The sequence below is a fragment of the Orbicella faveolata genome, unplaced genomic scaffold (genome assembly GCF_042242905.1).
Source record: "Orbicella faveolata isolate gen_17 unplaced genomic scaffold, um_ofav_v1 contig_13, whole genome shotgun sequence".
NCBI lineage: Eukaryota > Metazoa > Cnidaria > Anthozoa > Scleractinia > Merulinidae > Orbicella > Orbicella faveolata.
This window is the reverse complement of record NW_028301540.1, coordinates 13,333,895-13,347,939: the sequence shown is the minus strand read 5'-3', so window position 1 is coordinate 13,347,939 and position 14,045 is coordinate 13,333,895. Positions and strand designations below refer to the sequence as shown.

General features: G+C 37.7%; 2 protein-coding genes across 2 annotated transcripts; one reads left to right on the top strand and one right to left on the bottom strand.

Annotated features, from left to right (window-relative positions):
- Positions 1 to 671: 671 nt before the first annotated feature.
- On the top strand, positions 672 to 7,536 carry LOC110057015 (calaxin-like). The gene is made up of 7 exons (XM_089284685.1): positions 672 to 825; positions 2,100 to 2,234; positions 3,059 to 3,163; positions 3,984 to 4,069; positions 5,591 to 5,656; positions 5,920 to 6,024; positions 7,204 to 7,536. The coding sequence occupies exons 1-7, from the start codon at positions 759 to 761 to the stop codon at positions 7,249 to 7,251; spliced, it is 612 nt and encodes a 203-aa protein (XP_089140811.1). The 5' UTR covers positions 672 to 758; the 3' UTR covers positions 7,252 to 7,536.
- A 1,449-nt stretch (positions 7,537 to 8,985) lies between these two features.
- LOC149115086 (uncharacterized) lies at positions 8,986 to 14,032 on the bottom strand. The gene is made up of 5 exons (XM_089284686.1): positions 13,895 to 14,032; positions 12,986 to 13,100; positions 12,044 to 12,160; positions 11,104 to 11,182; positions 8,986 to 10,268 (listed from the first exon to the last, which is right to left on the bottom strand). The coding sequence occupies exons 1-5, from the start codon at positions 13,978 to 13,980 to the stop codon at positions 10,177 to 10,179; spliced, it is 489 nt and encodes a 162-aa protein (XP_089140812.1). The 5' UTR covers positions 13,981 to 14,032; the 3' UTR covers positions 8,986 to 10,176.
- Between the last annotated feature and the right edge of the window lie 13 nt (positions 14,033 to 14,045).

Here is a 14,045-nt window from a genome sequence, read left to right as displayed (position 1 = left end):
TGTCACGTTTCACGCGCTGAACGTTCGCATCGTGAGCTTGGGCAGCCTGTGGTAACGGCTACATGTTTAAAACACGAATTCAACGCGCACGCCATTTTACTAAATTATGTGAAGCTTATCTGATTTCTTTTAATATGTAACGAAGTGATTGGAAATCGTTATTTTGAAAAAAAAATGATTGAGTAATTCGATTATTCGCTCTTGATTTCTATTTAAACTGAATAGTCTCTCCGTCTAGGCTGGCAACAGTGTCCAGCACGCTGCTAACAGCAATACTTTGAAGTATGAATGCTACCTCTGTTTATCCAGTGATGTTACAAGAATGGTAACACAGTAATGCCCAATTATCAGTTAACCAGTTGCGGTCATTCTTTTTATAATAACAGGTCACCATAGCAATGATATAACCTGTTAAAAACACCCTTGATTTTAGCTTTAAGCGCTTACAATTCAAAAACGAGTTTGGTGACCCCCATTTTGAGTTATCGAATCGTGATAAGCATGATAAGATGCAATTTTTCTACAAAATTAAAAAAAAAAAAACTGTGAAGAATGTTAAGAGCCACCTTAACTTTTCGAAAATTTTTCACAACCGAAGAATTATTAGGAAATGGGAAAGAACTGGGTCATAGTTTGGCAACTGCGTGAGGTCTGGGCCCTAGGTACGTCACAAATACATAGCAACCACTTTGACCCCTTCTTCAATAGTAAAGAAAGTAGGTTGTTGTTGGGTTGTAAAACATCTTAAACGCAGAGAAATGGCAAGCATCACGGCAAGAAGAAATCTGGACAAGAAAGCTGAAGAACTATTCAAAGAGACGCACTGTAAGTATTACAAGCGACTTTTGTTTCGCGTCATCTCTGACTTCGATTGCTCGCGCCATTTTTCGAAACACCAACATCGATCGATGATTCGAGCTCATCTATATCAATGTTTATGGGAGCTTCGTGGTATTTTTTGCATTACTGCCTCGTTTGTTTGAATTGTCTTCCTAAAAGTTCTCTTTTAAATCGATCAGTTGAAGTTTTCGATCACAAGTTCGAGAACATGACAGCCGATAATTTGGTTCACATGGTGTACAGTAGCTGTGTGATGTAAGCTTATAATAAGCTTAAAATTGTCTCCTTTGGAGGCGGAGAGAAGACTGCCGATTTCTCTTCCATTTCTTTTACTGTTTACAGTGATAATTGTTCTTATAGATTTCTCCACGGAAGTTGGTAGAAATGCACGATGAAGCTCAAAATGCGTGCCCAACTTGATTAATTGGCTCGTAAAGTCGTATGCAGAAGCTGCATGTTGTGCCCTACCGAATCTTCAAAACTTTGAAATGGTGTAGTGGAACTATTGGTTCAATGAATTTCTTTATAAGAAAAATTCCTGGCATAATGAACAACATTGAACTTCAGCCTGGTGAATTAAGTTCAAAGTATCCAGGATGGAAAGGAACTCTGGGCCAGTAAAATGCAATTCACAATAAAAAATTAACACGAAGCCCAATGCAAAACTAAAAATCTACCCCAATATATAGCAAACACATGTCATAACGTTATCGAATTCAAAATGTGAAACAGATTAACAGGGATATAAATCCTTTTATCCTATTACCCTTCCATTATGATTGTAAAATGCTTTAATTTCTCTGTCATGGGGTTAAAGGATGGCTTGGTGCATGTGGCACTTGTGCTGTTTAACATTTGCAAGCTGCATACTACATTTTAGACAGGCCTATAGAGTGCTCTGGTTAGCCTGAATATCACTCAGGTTAGCCTGAATAGCGGTCAGCAGGTTGGCTGTTTATGGTTAGTTGTTGGTGATGGAAATGGGAATGCGATATTAGTTAAGAAGTCTGCTGAGTCACAGTTCCCAGCACAATTTGTGCGTTGCTCATCCTTTTTTTCAAGGTACATACTGTATTGATCTTCAATTTGTTATCATAGGTATGATTAATTAGTGGCAGTGAAAAAGGCAATGGTTACAGTTTCGATTGCTTGATTTTGAACAGCACAGTAAACCTGTTTTTTGTTCAGTGTTACAAATCATTACCTCTCATTTGGGCTGTTGTGAAAACTGATCAAGGTAATTTCAATTTTAATTTCAGTCACAAAAGATGAGGTAGCAAGCTTGTTAAGAATGTTTGAAGACCATGCCAAGCACGAAAAGATTGACAGGGGCACATTTAGAGATATATTGTATTACAATTTTGGACTGACAGAAGACATTCTCATGGACAGAGGTTAGTTCTTGATATATTAACATTAAGTGTCTCCTTCTAGGACAAGCTATACATGTGATTTATTAACCTCTATTTTCCTATTATGGGTGGCATGCTGGTCTTAAATGGGTTGAGCTGTACCGGCCCTCCCTATTTTGGGTAAAAAAAATAGCAGAAGGAACAATAGTCGGCAGGGCAAGCAAACCCCCAAACCCAACCCCCCTCCTCCCACCCACCTAGCTCAAGGTCTGGATCCACCAGTGGTATCACAGCAGCTGATCATTTATGTTTACAGCTTTCAAAATAAATGAAACAGATTATGCTATTGTTTGAAGATAAACTGTGATCATGCAAAAAAGATGTCAGAAGCAACAAACAAACACTAAGAGCCAGTCAAGCTGAAGACAAGTTACCAGTATCAGCTAATGTAATTGCACTGAATTTAAATAATTGATTTATAAAAAGTTCAATATAATTTATTTAGTACAATACTATTAAAATATGAATCTAGACATGACAACTATACACATACATTACTTTCACCGATGGGATCAGGCAGAAGGGTCTTAGTCTATTTTTGACCAGTTAACAATTTAGCATGGAAGTCACATTGATAAGAAAACTGCACTACTCACAGTAAAATCACTAGAAGTGTTATTTTATATCTAGAAAGGAGTCTAGTAATTAGCTCACATAATTGATCAGTATTATTCTAGCAACAATAGCACTGAGTCATTTCTGTTTTAATTTAGTCAAGCATGTGCTGCAAAGTGAGTGTCAGTAGTTACTATGACAACAATTATAGTTTAATATAGCTGAATAAAAATGTCTCTTTTTGTTGACAGTGTTCAAAGTGTTTGATGAAGATAATGACAGCAATATTAATATGAAGGAATGGGTTTGTGGCTTTTCAAAGTTTCTTAGGGGAACAAATAAAGAAAAAATGGATTGTGAGTACTTGATTTAAGATAATGATATAATTACTGTTTGTTGAAACATACTTAGCTGGCAGGAGTAGATTGTCTGGGTTTAAGTGCAAATAGATACTGGTAATTTTAACTCTCTAGTGTCTTTTTATGGAAACATTCTTTTCTACCAGTGAATTACCACTGATTTCATTGATTGAAACAAAACATGTGTAGACATACTACTATTATTTATAAAAATACACAATTTATTTCACGTAGTTTTACTTGGAATATTTGTGAATAATTTATAAGTTTAGCATGATTATTGCCAGTTTTGTACACTGGAATGCAAGGAAACTATACATTCAATAATTATCTGCAAATTATACTCTCTGCAAAGATATTGAGTAAGAGTCCACACCAATGGTTTGAATCCAGTTGAAGAAAAAAGGAAAGAAGGAGGGGAGGGAAGAAAGAGATGAAGGGAAGGAAGGGAGGATGGACAGATGAATGAATGGACAGAGAGACAGACAGAGAGACTGACTGACAGACAGACAGACAGACAGACAGACTTACTGACACAGACAGGTAGACGGACAGACTGACAGAAGGTAGACATACAAACATACATGTACTGACAGACAAACATACAGATGGGCATGCAGACTGACAGACAGACTGACAGACAGATAGACAGACAGACAGACTGACAGACAGACTGACTGACCGACTGATAGTGTTTCACCAACACCAGTTAGGCAATTATCTTTGAACAGTGGTTTAAGATGATATTTTTTTCCCGGACAAGGGTTTACTAACTCTAGTCTGACAATCTTTAATTTGTTATTTTTCCTTCGTTTAGTTTGCTTTAACGTTTATGACCTCAATGGTAATGGTTATATACTAAGGGAAGAAATCCATCACATGCTAAAAGACTGCATGGTCAAGGTAAGTTAATATTAATTGCTTATCTATCAGATGCTATTTATAGCTTGTACATGGAACATGTTAAGAGCTTAAAGGGCAGCTTCGACTAGAAATAATTAAAGTATGGTTATCATTTGATTTCATTAGTGATCAAACTAAAAGAAAATGGTAACTGGAGAATTGCCAAGCCTCTTGTATTATTGAAGAATTTAGACAACATCCTCAAAGATCTTGGTCAAGAATCTTCAGGATCTTTTTTGATTTTTGACAGCATCTTTAAAGACCTTGACCAAGATCCTTAACTTTGTAAGGACTGTAAAGGATCTTCAATGATTTTACTCAACCGTCTTGCCAAGATCTCCAATTATGGAGGATTCTTGCAAAGATGTTCATTCCAAGATGAGTACTTGTAAGATCTTTTGAGGATGATCTTTGGAAGATCCTAAGCTTATCTTAAAAGAACTTTTAATTTATTTAGTACAATAATGCAGGTCCTACAAAAGGTGTTGTAAGATCCTCAAAGATCCAGGGTTTTTACTAAAGAAATAAGAGCTAAAAAATTGAGAGGGTTTGGATGGAAATTTATGATTTCAATATTAATTTCAAGTTTAAGTTTATGGCATCCATAAACTGATGTTAATGAGACCTGAGAGACAATATCTCAAAGTCAGGCACACACATTCTGCATTGTAACACTTTATTTCAGAGACATGTAACACTATGAACTTCGTGTCATGCTCATAAGTAAATCCCAGTAACATAGGTAACATGCCACCAATTCCTGATCTCAAAGTCCATCAGGGATTCCCAGTTGAAAACAATCACCCCCTTTGGATATCACAACAAACCTTTCATTTCCTAAGTAAAGCCACTGTTATCTACATCTGTAAAAGACAGTGTATCAATGGTTCCAGTCATGTCTCTCACATGTCCACCTCATGCCCCTGACCTCTAGTCAAGCACACGCTCCTCGTTGTATTCAGTCTTCTCACTTGTGCCGATCCTTCGCCACTGATTTTTCTTCTGCGCACCCATTAGCTGCACTTTACCCCACAGTAAGGCTCTAGCCCACTGGAGACAGGTTCGGAGAAATTACCTATTCCAAGGTGGCTACCCCCGGTACCACCTGATCTGTACTCCCCCCAGGACTGTGGGATATGGGCCTCACCCCTGGAGGCAGGTCTAGAACTTTTATTCCAGGGTGGCTACCCTCGGTACCACTCGATCTGTACTCCCCCAGGAGGGCCCCCTTCCTGGGCCCCTACTCCCCAGTCGTCCTTCCCTGCCACCCAAATTTTACCCACAGCCAGTGTGTTATTTCCTAAATGTAGTATCGTTAGTGGAAGCTCAGACCAAGCCTTGAAAGAGGATCATTAATGCCATTTTAAAACTTACAATATTTTGCAGTACAGCCATAGCTCTAATAGACCTAATACTATCTGCAATTGCAATGGGTGATTAGGATTTTGTGAGTGAGGTAATTTACAGCATCAATATATGTAAGTGTGACTAAGATGGGATCTGTTTGTTCTTTCCCCATAGTCATCCACAGAAGAAGATGCAGAGGAAAATGTGAAAGAACTTGTTGAGATAGTCATAAAGAAAATGGTGAATTTTTAGTCTACATATCATTTGGTTAAATTATTGTTAGACTTGTAAAATGAAACCTGCACTAGGGCACTTGCTTATTTTGAACAGTTTTGTTTGCCCCAACAAAAAGCTCATAAATAATTTATAATTATTTATATTTAGTTTCACTTTATACTGGTATATTACCCTGCTCAATGCAAGCATTGCTTAATGTGGGCAATGAATACTTTTGTGTGAAACAAGTTACATATTCTCATATAATTTAGTTTATTCTGATTCAGGACTTTGATCATGACGGAAAGCTTTCGCCATTGGATTACACCACTGCTGTCACAAAAGAAAACCTCCTGCTGCAAGCATTTGGAAAATGTCTGCCAGGCCGTCAGGTATGTCTACCCCTGCTATTGTAAGAAGTTCATGTCTCTTAATTGAGGTAGAAAACTAACTTTGTTCTCATGTGAAAAAGAAAAAGAAAACTAAAAAAACAATGGACAGGTAAAAAAGTTGGAACAGGATGTCAAAGGTTAATTTAGGGGGGTGGGAGGGGGGTACTCAAAGAGTTTTTATATAGAGAGACTCTATCCTAAGTTCAAAACCGTTACCCTTTAACACATTTTTGACAGGAAAGATTTAACTTATTGCGTAGAAAATGGTAGTGCCACCTATACTTACAGTAAAATTACTGCATCTTTTCCCCAAATTGTCCACTAGAGCAACCCTGTCATAATTTATCAATTGTCTAATTTTTTTTTTGACTCAGCTATTAGGTGCATTTGTTTGAGATATTTTGAATGGCCCATTTAAATGCCTTAATGCCAGTTTTCCTTACCTTCAGTACATTTATTGTGAAATCTCCCATGTTTGTTATACCTTTGCCTCTACAGTAGCTGGATAAAGGTTCCCATTTTGGACAAAGGCTCTATAGAGTATACAAAAAAGTACCTCCCAAGCCCCTGGGGTCACTCAGAGAGAAATTTAAAACACTCTTGACTTGTCTGAGCGATTCTTCGCTTATTTGATGACTGTTTGAATTTGAATGATTGTCAGAGCAGGAAAAAATTCTGAAATCCAGTTGCCCTTTCCCTTGTAAAATAAGGACCAGGACCTTGGTGGGATCCCGCCATGATCTTGGTGGGAATCCCGCCAAGATCCCAGCGAAATTTTGGCCACCAGGATTTTTATTCCCAGTGGGATCCTGGCAAGATTCTCGCCAGAACGCAAAATTCATGGTGGCCAAAATCTCACCGGGATCCTGGCGCGAATCTCGCAAAGATTCTCGCCGGAAAGCAAAAATCCCAGCGGCCAAAATCTCGCCGGGATCCTACCATGAATCCTGTCAAGAAAACGGGGCACCACGGTGGGATCCCAGCAAAAGCCAGGAAATTTGGCGGGATCCCAGTACCTATTTTACAAGGGTAAAAAGCTTTGAAGCCAACAGACACCAACTGAGCACAAACAAGTTAGCACAAACACATTTATACAATGTTTACTGAGATTTCCAGTCATGGAACATAAGTGAACATAATATTGGACCAAAATTAATTTTCTTTCAATTGTTCTCCTAGGAAGTGGATACATTTACGGACAAGTACATAAAAACTAGACAGTCCTGACTGATCTACCAACACAAGGTTGCTATAATTTCTACTCAGATAAACGACTTCATTCTTTTCTACGTTATGAACAACAGTATTGTTAGTCACAATCTGGCGATGCATGGCGTCAGTATCAGCTGACCGTCATCAGAATTGAACTGTGCACTAAGTGTAAAATATATTTAGGTATCCAGTTGTAAATAAGAAGTGAGTGGTTGGACACGATGTAAGTGTTGTTTGATACTGTAAAATAAATACCGTCAGAAGGCCCATTTCAGATGAATAAAAATGTAGGCAACTGAATTTCTGAACGTAGTCATTGTCTTCATTTATTATTTTGATCAAGATCATGAGAAGTTACAAAAAAAGCAGAAAACAACCTAACTGTGCTTCCCAGTCAACGCTTTACTTGCCAATTCAAGCCATTTTGGGGAACCTTGGCCACCAGGGGCCCATTTCTCGAAAGCCCCGGAAACTTTCCGGGCACATAAAGCCACTTTTAGTTAATAATCTGTATTTAAAACCATGCAGAGGGGTGTGTACGCCTGAAACATCTTGTATGAAGGGAACCTCTGTTCATGTTACGAATATATGGATAAAACAGCTCTGTAATCATAAGATTTAACCTTTTGCTATGGCTTCCCGGGTGCGGAAACTTTGCGTGACCTTCAAGAAGCAGGCCCCAGGTTTGGTCCGTATTCCTCTTTTGACTGCCTTCTGCCATGGCCGAGCCACTCTCTATAGCTATGGGGGCTTCAAAGAAGCTGGCGATGACTGGACACTTAAATACTATACCAGAATTTACTGGCACACTTCAAACAGATGAAAGGTAAAGTTTTCTCTGCTGCATGTTCTCTGTTGTGGGGTTCTGAGACATCTATCTCCCATCAGTCTAGACAAAGATACACTACTTTAAGAAAAGGTCTACTGTCAGACAATTTCAACAAAACGTTTTCAGTCAGAATGTGTTTCAGCTATCAGTGAGAAAAAACTTGCAACTTCTCAGCTGACAGCAGAACTCAATGTTGCGACTGCTGGGGTCACCAGTGCGACCAATTTTTTTTTTTACTGGCGACTTACTTTTCACGTTGTTCACTGAAATACTTTTACTGGCAACTAAATCTGAAGACTTAGAGAACAGCTTGCACCAAGGTTTTTTTCCTGAAAGTCTAGCCCTGTGACAGCTATAATTTTATCTGATTCCGATCAGCTATCGGTTAACCCCATCCAAACCTTCTTTCAATCAACTTTTTCAACAACAAGAGTTAAATGGAACAATGCTTGGCCAACAAAAAGAATTTTAAAAATTGTAAGAGATCTGAGGAGAATACTGCAGAGTGAAATGACGGAAAAAACAAGGCATTGCTTTGTAGCACAATTTTGTGCCAAGTCCGGAATTCTTGAAAGAGCATGGAAATCTACAACTTAGTTTTCTTGATCTGGAAAAGTGCGTAAAAGTAAACATTAAGCAGGTAAAATGGTGCAGAGACTGGACTTTTTTGCAACCAGAAGTGCATGATTGCTAACCGAAATCTTTGCCAGCTGGTTGCATTTCAAGTAAATTTTGTCCTAGTCAGAATGTTCAATCACAGAATCTTGAGATCTACATTGTATCTCCAAGGTAATACCTCTCTCACTCTTGACTTGTGTCTGCATTGTATCAGGGTTACTGTGAATTTGCAGTGGATCTTGGTTGCATTTTGGGAACATCTCCAAGATGTGTGGGATATGTGTGTACCAATATCAACATGCTAGAAGAAAATTCAGTCTGTATTTATTTGTTCCGCAAGTCAAAGTAATTATTATTGTACAAATTGGTGCATAACTATTTTAATCATAGAAAAATAACTACACTATTCCTTTCCATTTTGTAATCTAACACAGAGTAACTAACTTATTAAAGTTTCAGACAAATTGTTCATCATGTCATTAGTGATCTACTGGTATTAACAGACACTTGATTCCTTTAGTATTAATAAAGGCATGTCTCTATAATTTTGCAAGACATACAGTGAACCCCATTAACAGAGCCCTAGCTGTAGCAAGCACTGATGATGTCTGGAATATAAGTTCAAAATCAGTAGCACTTGATAATTGAGTGCAAAGTGTATGAACTGGAACCAACACCCCTGTCCATAAAAAAAGATGTATAGTTTGTAACGCTAGCTTTAACTGCATTTACCATACAAGAAATGTTTGCATTACAATAAAAGTGCATAGAACTTTTGCACATTCTAACAAAAAATGACACTACCTCAATGCTAGGACAGACAAAATATGCCAAAAATGTAAATATACTATGAAATTGTCAACCTCAACCTTTTGTGGGTGCAACTGCAGCTGAGCATATTTAAGCTGAAGTGGAATGCAGGAAATGTCTTTAAGATGCAATCATTAATACTAAATAAGAAATGCTCTGAAGATAAAAAATCTGAATATCTTTACTGTTAATCTTTAAGATTTTGTATATATATGTAGCAGTGACTTACTTAACAGTACCTATATTCTGGCAAGTTTAGAGTCAAGATGGACAGACTAATTATATTAATTTTTGGGGGTCTATTTTTGGTGCTGTTATAAACAAAAATGAGTCTTAACAACTTTGCAACTTTCTTTAGAGTTAAATTACTATGCCTTGCATATCTAAAGTTCAAGTCCTAATGATTGTGTTTTGGCTGCCATTAAATATCACAATTATGATGACAACCTCAAGCTAATGTGTACTCTGAGCTGATCGGTTCTTTGATTTTGATGTTACCAGAATCCTTTAACGTGAGAAATTAGATTGTGATTGACATAAGCACATTAAGGCAATGTGTTACAATCGCTCTTAGCCGGTGAATCAATCATTATTTCTAATCGACAGGGGCTCTATGTTATGCATGTTTATCTTGTTTTGCAATTAATGCTCGACTCTTTCACCAGAACATTTTTATGCCTCAGTTAATATTTGTTGCAATTAGCCGAGGTGTACTGTGTGCAGATTTTATCATCTGTTTTTTCACTGTATTTTGGTAATTTGTCAAGTCCAGCACCTATAAACAAATAAAACATTTATATTTTATAAATAATTGTCACAATATTATTATGTTATCAGATAAATATTTCACTTAAAACGAGGACATGCAAAAATTCTTAAGTCAGCCACTACAATGTACATCTAACATTTAAATCAGTATCCAAACCCCAGACTCCTACCCAGTTGCTATTTACTGATTTCAAAGAGAAAGCGGTCTGGATCAAGTGGAGCATGTGGGGAGTTATGAGAAAAGGCAGAAGAAAAATAGCGACGTTATGTTTTCTTCGACCCTTCCAATGACACCTCGCGCACCTTAATCCAACCTACTATCCAATGTTCTCTCCCCAAAACACATGTAAATAGCAACTGGGTACAAGTCTCCCCAAACCCTTGGCAATTTAAATGTGGAGTATTTCAGTATTTTCTACCCTGGACAGGATACTAGAGGAAGTCCATAGCACGAGTCAACTATCGCACAATAAATTGAGAGTGACTAATTAACCTAATTGTTTCAATCAGTATAAATCTACTAGTCGTTCAAACCTTAGTCTAAATCCTAGCTTCAAGGACACTTAAATAAAAACCACCATTTTGTTAAGAACTGCACTGTCACTGCTACTAGGCTATTCACTATCTACAACAGAATTACTAGACAGAGAGTAGGATATCCTCTAAGAGAAGAGCATTTGTGATAGAATGCTAGTACTGAAGGCAATTAATAATATCATTTAACATCATTTAATTTACATAATTGTACCAATTGATTGGTTGCAAAATGATGTCAAAAGTAAAATGAGAGTATTCATGTTCATGTTCAATTAGCATTCAGCAAGCACACTTTTATGTATTACCTGTGATCAAGTTATGAAGATTACAGTAGTTTGTGCCATAGTCCAGAAAAGCATACCACGTTTCAGAAGTCGAATAGCCCTGGAATAAAATTTGCATTTATTTAATTAGTTATAATTGTGCCTTTAACTCAAATTGGGAAATAAATTAAAACAGTTTTTGTCAAAATAATGATTCAATATGGATTTATTTTTTGCAATGTACATTATATAAGTGTACATTGAGCACGTCACATACAATTTTAAGCACAAAATTATGCATTCTGAGAACTCAAAACTCTGACTCCAGTATTCACCACAGCAACGATTAATTTGTTCACGGTTTGGTCTCCACATAATTAATGAACAGGCAAAGTTTGAGTCTATCATCTTCTGTATGGCTCGAGTCCTTGCATCTTTACCTGGATTTATTACCAATTCGACTGGCAGCCTTATAATGCTTAGAACTTTACATGGTAGTTTGTTGCAACAAACACTGAAACTAACGCTGCCAATTTAAACTAGATTCAAAACCAAAAAATTAACCAGGAAAATTAATTATGTTGACCATAGCCATCCTTTTTTCTTCTGAGACTCAAGAGTTTTGTAGGTTCCAGTTGCAATATTCCATTACTTGTTATACTACTTCAGTACTGATCATCTCTGTGCTGAGTGGTTTTTGTCTGTTTGATCACAAAATTTGAAGACTTCTAGTAAGATCTTATCACTTAACTGTTGCTCTAGAAAGAAACATTTGATTTGATCTCAAAATCTAGGAAGCATCTCTCTGTATGAGGAGTCACAAAGTCTAATTTTCTGTGTTTAATGTTTTTCAGGGGCTAAAATCAGTCTAAAAAAGTATAGTGACACTAGTCTCATGACCCCAAAATTAAAAGCAGTGTGACCTGAACTCTATATTAAGCTGTCCTCAAAGAAACAATTCAAGCCTGCAAGATGTCAATACCTGCACCATGCAAATCTCACTTCCATTTTTGCCAAATGTAAATGTGAGGTCATCTTTATAGTGTTTCACTGGTGTGGTATGGGTTGCCAAAATCTGATATTCAGTCACATTTTTCAGCTGAGTAGGAAAATATATTTAACAATCAGTAAATTAATTTGAATATTGTTATGAAGCAGGGGGACTCCTGGGAATTCTTGTGCCTGGATATATCCCTCTAGATGTACCCAGTCACAAAAAACTAGTTGAAGGCGGCACTGAACTTGAGTATCCCATCACACCAGAGATTATCCCTGGGGGAATTCCCATATAAAAAGAACAGGGGTGCTTCAAGAACTCCTAAGAGGTACCAAGATCCTGTTTTGTGGGCATGGCTTGAATTATCTTCGATCCTAAGAAGGTACCAATTCTAAAACAACACATTATCTCCTGTCATGTATTCTTGCCTCAATACCCTAAAAGGTATTGCAAAAGCCCCCACTGTAGAACTTTTGAGGCTGAACAACCAAGGCTGTAAGAGGCACCAAAACTGCATTTTTAATCCCTAAAAGGTATGACGAGCACCCCCCGTCCTCTTTATGTGGGAGTCCTCTGCCCCACCCCCTCCCACCACCCCATCCCTGGAGCTTATCCTGTGCATGGTCAACATAGCATAATATGACAAGCTGTATTTCTATCCTGCCTCCCCTCAACTCCCCGCCTCCCTTCCTTCCCTAAACTAGATAGTACATATGGTAAAAAAAATATATTTGCAGGGCCACCCTGCTGACCCACCACTGACTGGCTTTGTGTGTCTGTGTTTTCAAATACTGTGTGTGCCTAATTTGCATTGAAAGAAGATACATCCAGACCTGAACTTTTGTCATCAGAGTATCAGTCCCTTATAAATTGAAAAAACATCACTGACAGTTATGGATAAAGATTTACTTTAATCAGTTGTCTTACCGTATACAGACATTTTTCACCAGGTTGGCCGTCTGGACAGTTGTCATGTGATGTCCATTTGTGAATTTGATCCACAATAGCAGTTTTCACTTTATCACAATTCACTGCCCAAATCCTAAAACAAGATAATACAAGAGTTTTTCTTTCCCTGAAGCAAGACAAGAAGCATTTCTTCTTCCTTCATTCCATGTGGTATTCTAATCAAAGTCACCAAACATTTCAATTCAGTGTACCTCCAACAACATATTACAGTTCCCACAGGGCATCTAGAAATTGCGAGAGGGCAGACAATCTGTTTGATTTTCTTGTGAGGGGCACTTAGTAATTATATTACTGCCTTATAGGGTTTTCTTGCAAGTACCATGTTGAGCCCAGAATGCAAGTTTAGTTGTTACCTCTGCAGTACCACAGAAGGAACACAAAATTCTGGATGGATAAAGTGAGGGAGGAGGGGGAGGGGTTCAAAAGGCCCAAGATATTCTGGAGAGGGAGGGGATGGATAGTTAGATTTCTCAACCTTCCACTGTGATTGGGAAAAAGGCAGGAATCCCAACCTTTTCAAATCAAGATATTTGCAAGGGTTTGATTTATATTTATTACAACTTTATTTGCATAACAAAGATATAAATATCTACATGCAAATAGTGTGGCCAGCAGGAAGGTCAGGGAAGAACTTGATCCTCACGTTTTGGGTGCAGCTCTCTCCAATGATGAAGGTAACGTAGCAATATAGGATGAAAAGCATTCAGCCACAATGCTAAACAAACGGCATTCAATGAAATACATGAACTGAAGAGCAAAGTGTATCGCGTGAGCTATGCATGCATGAAAAACCAATGCAATCTAATTGCGTTACGTAACCTAATTGCAAGACTTGTATTTTCTTTCCATTCATTATGTAAATCTTACCAGTCTATTTTGCAAGACGCATGGAGTGGTCCTTGAATGGGTGTTGCAAAGTAAACCGCAACCAAGAAGACGAAAATACCTTTCATTTTCGCTCGTGAAGTGGAACAGACGACTGGAATTCACAAGACTCAACTGACGTTGTGACAGATTC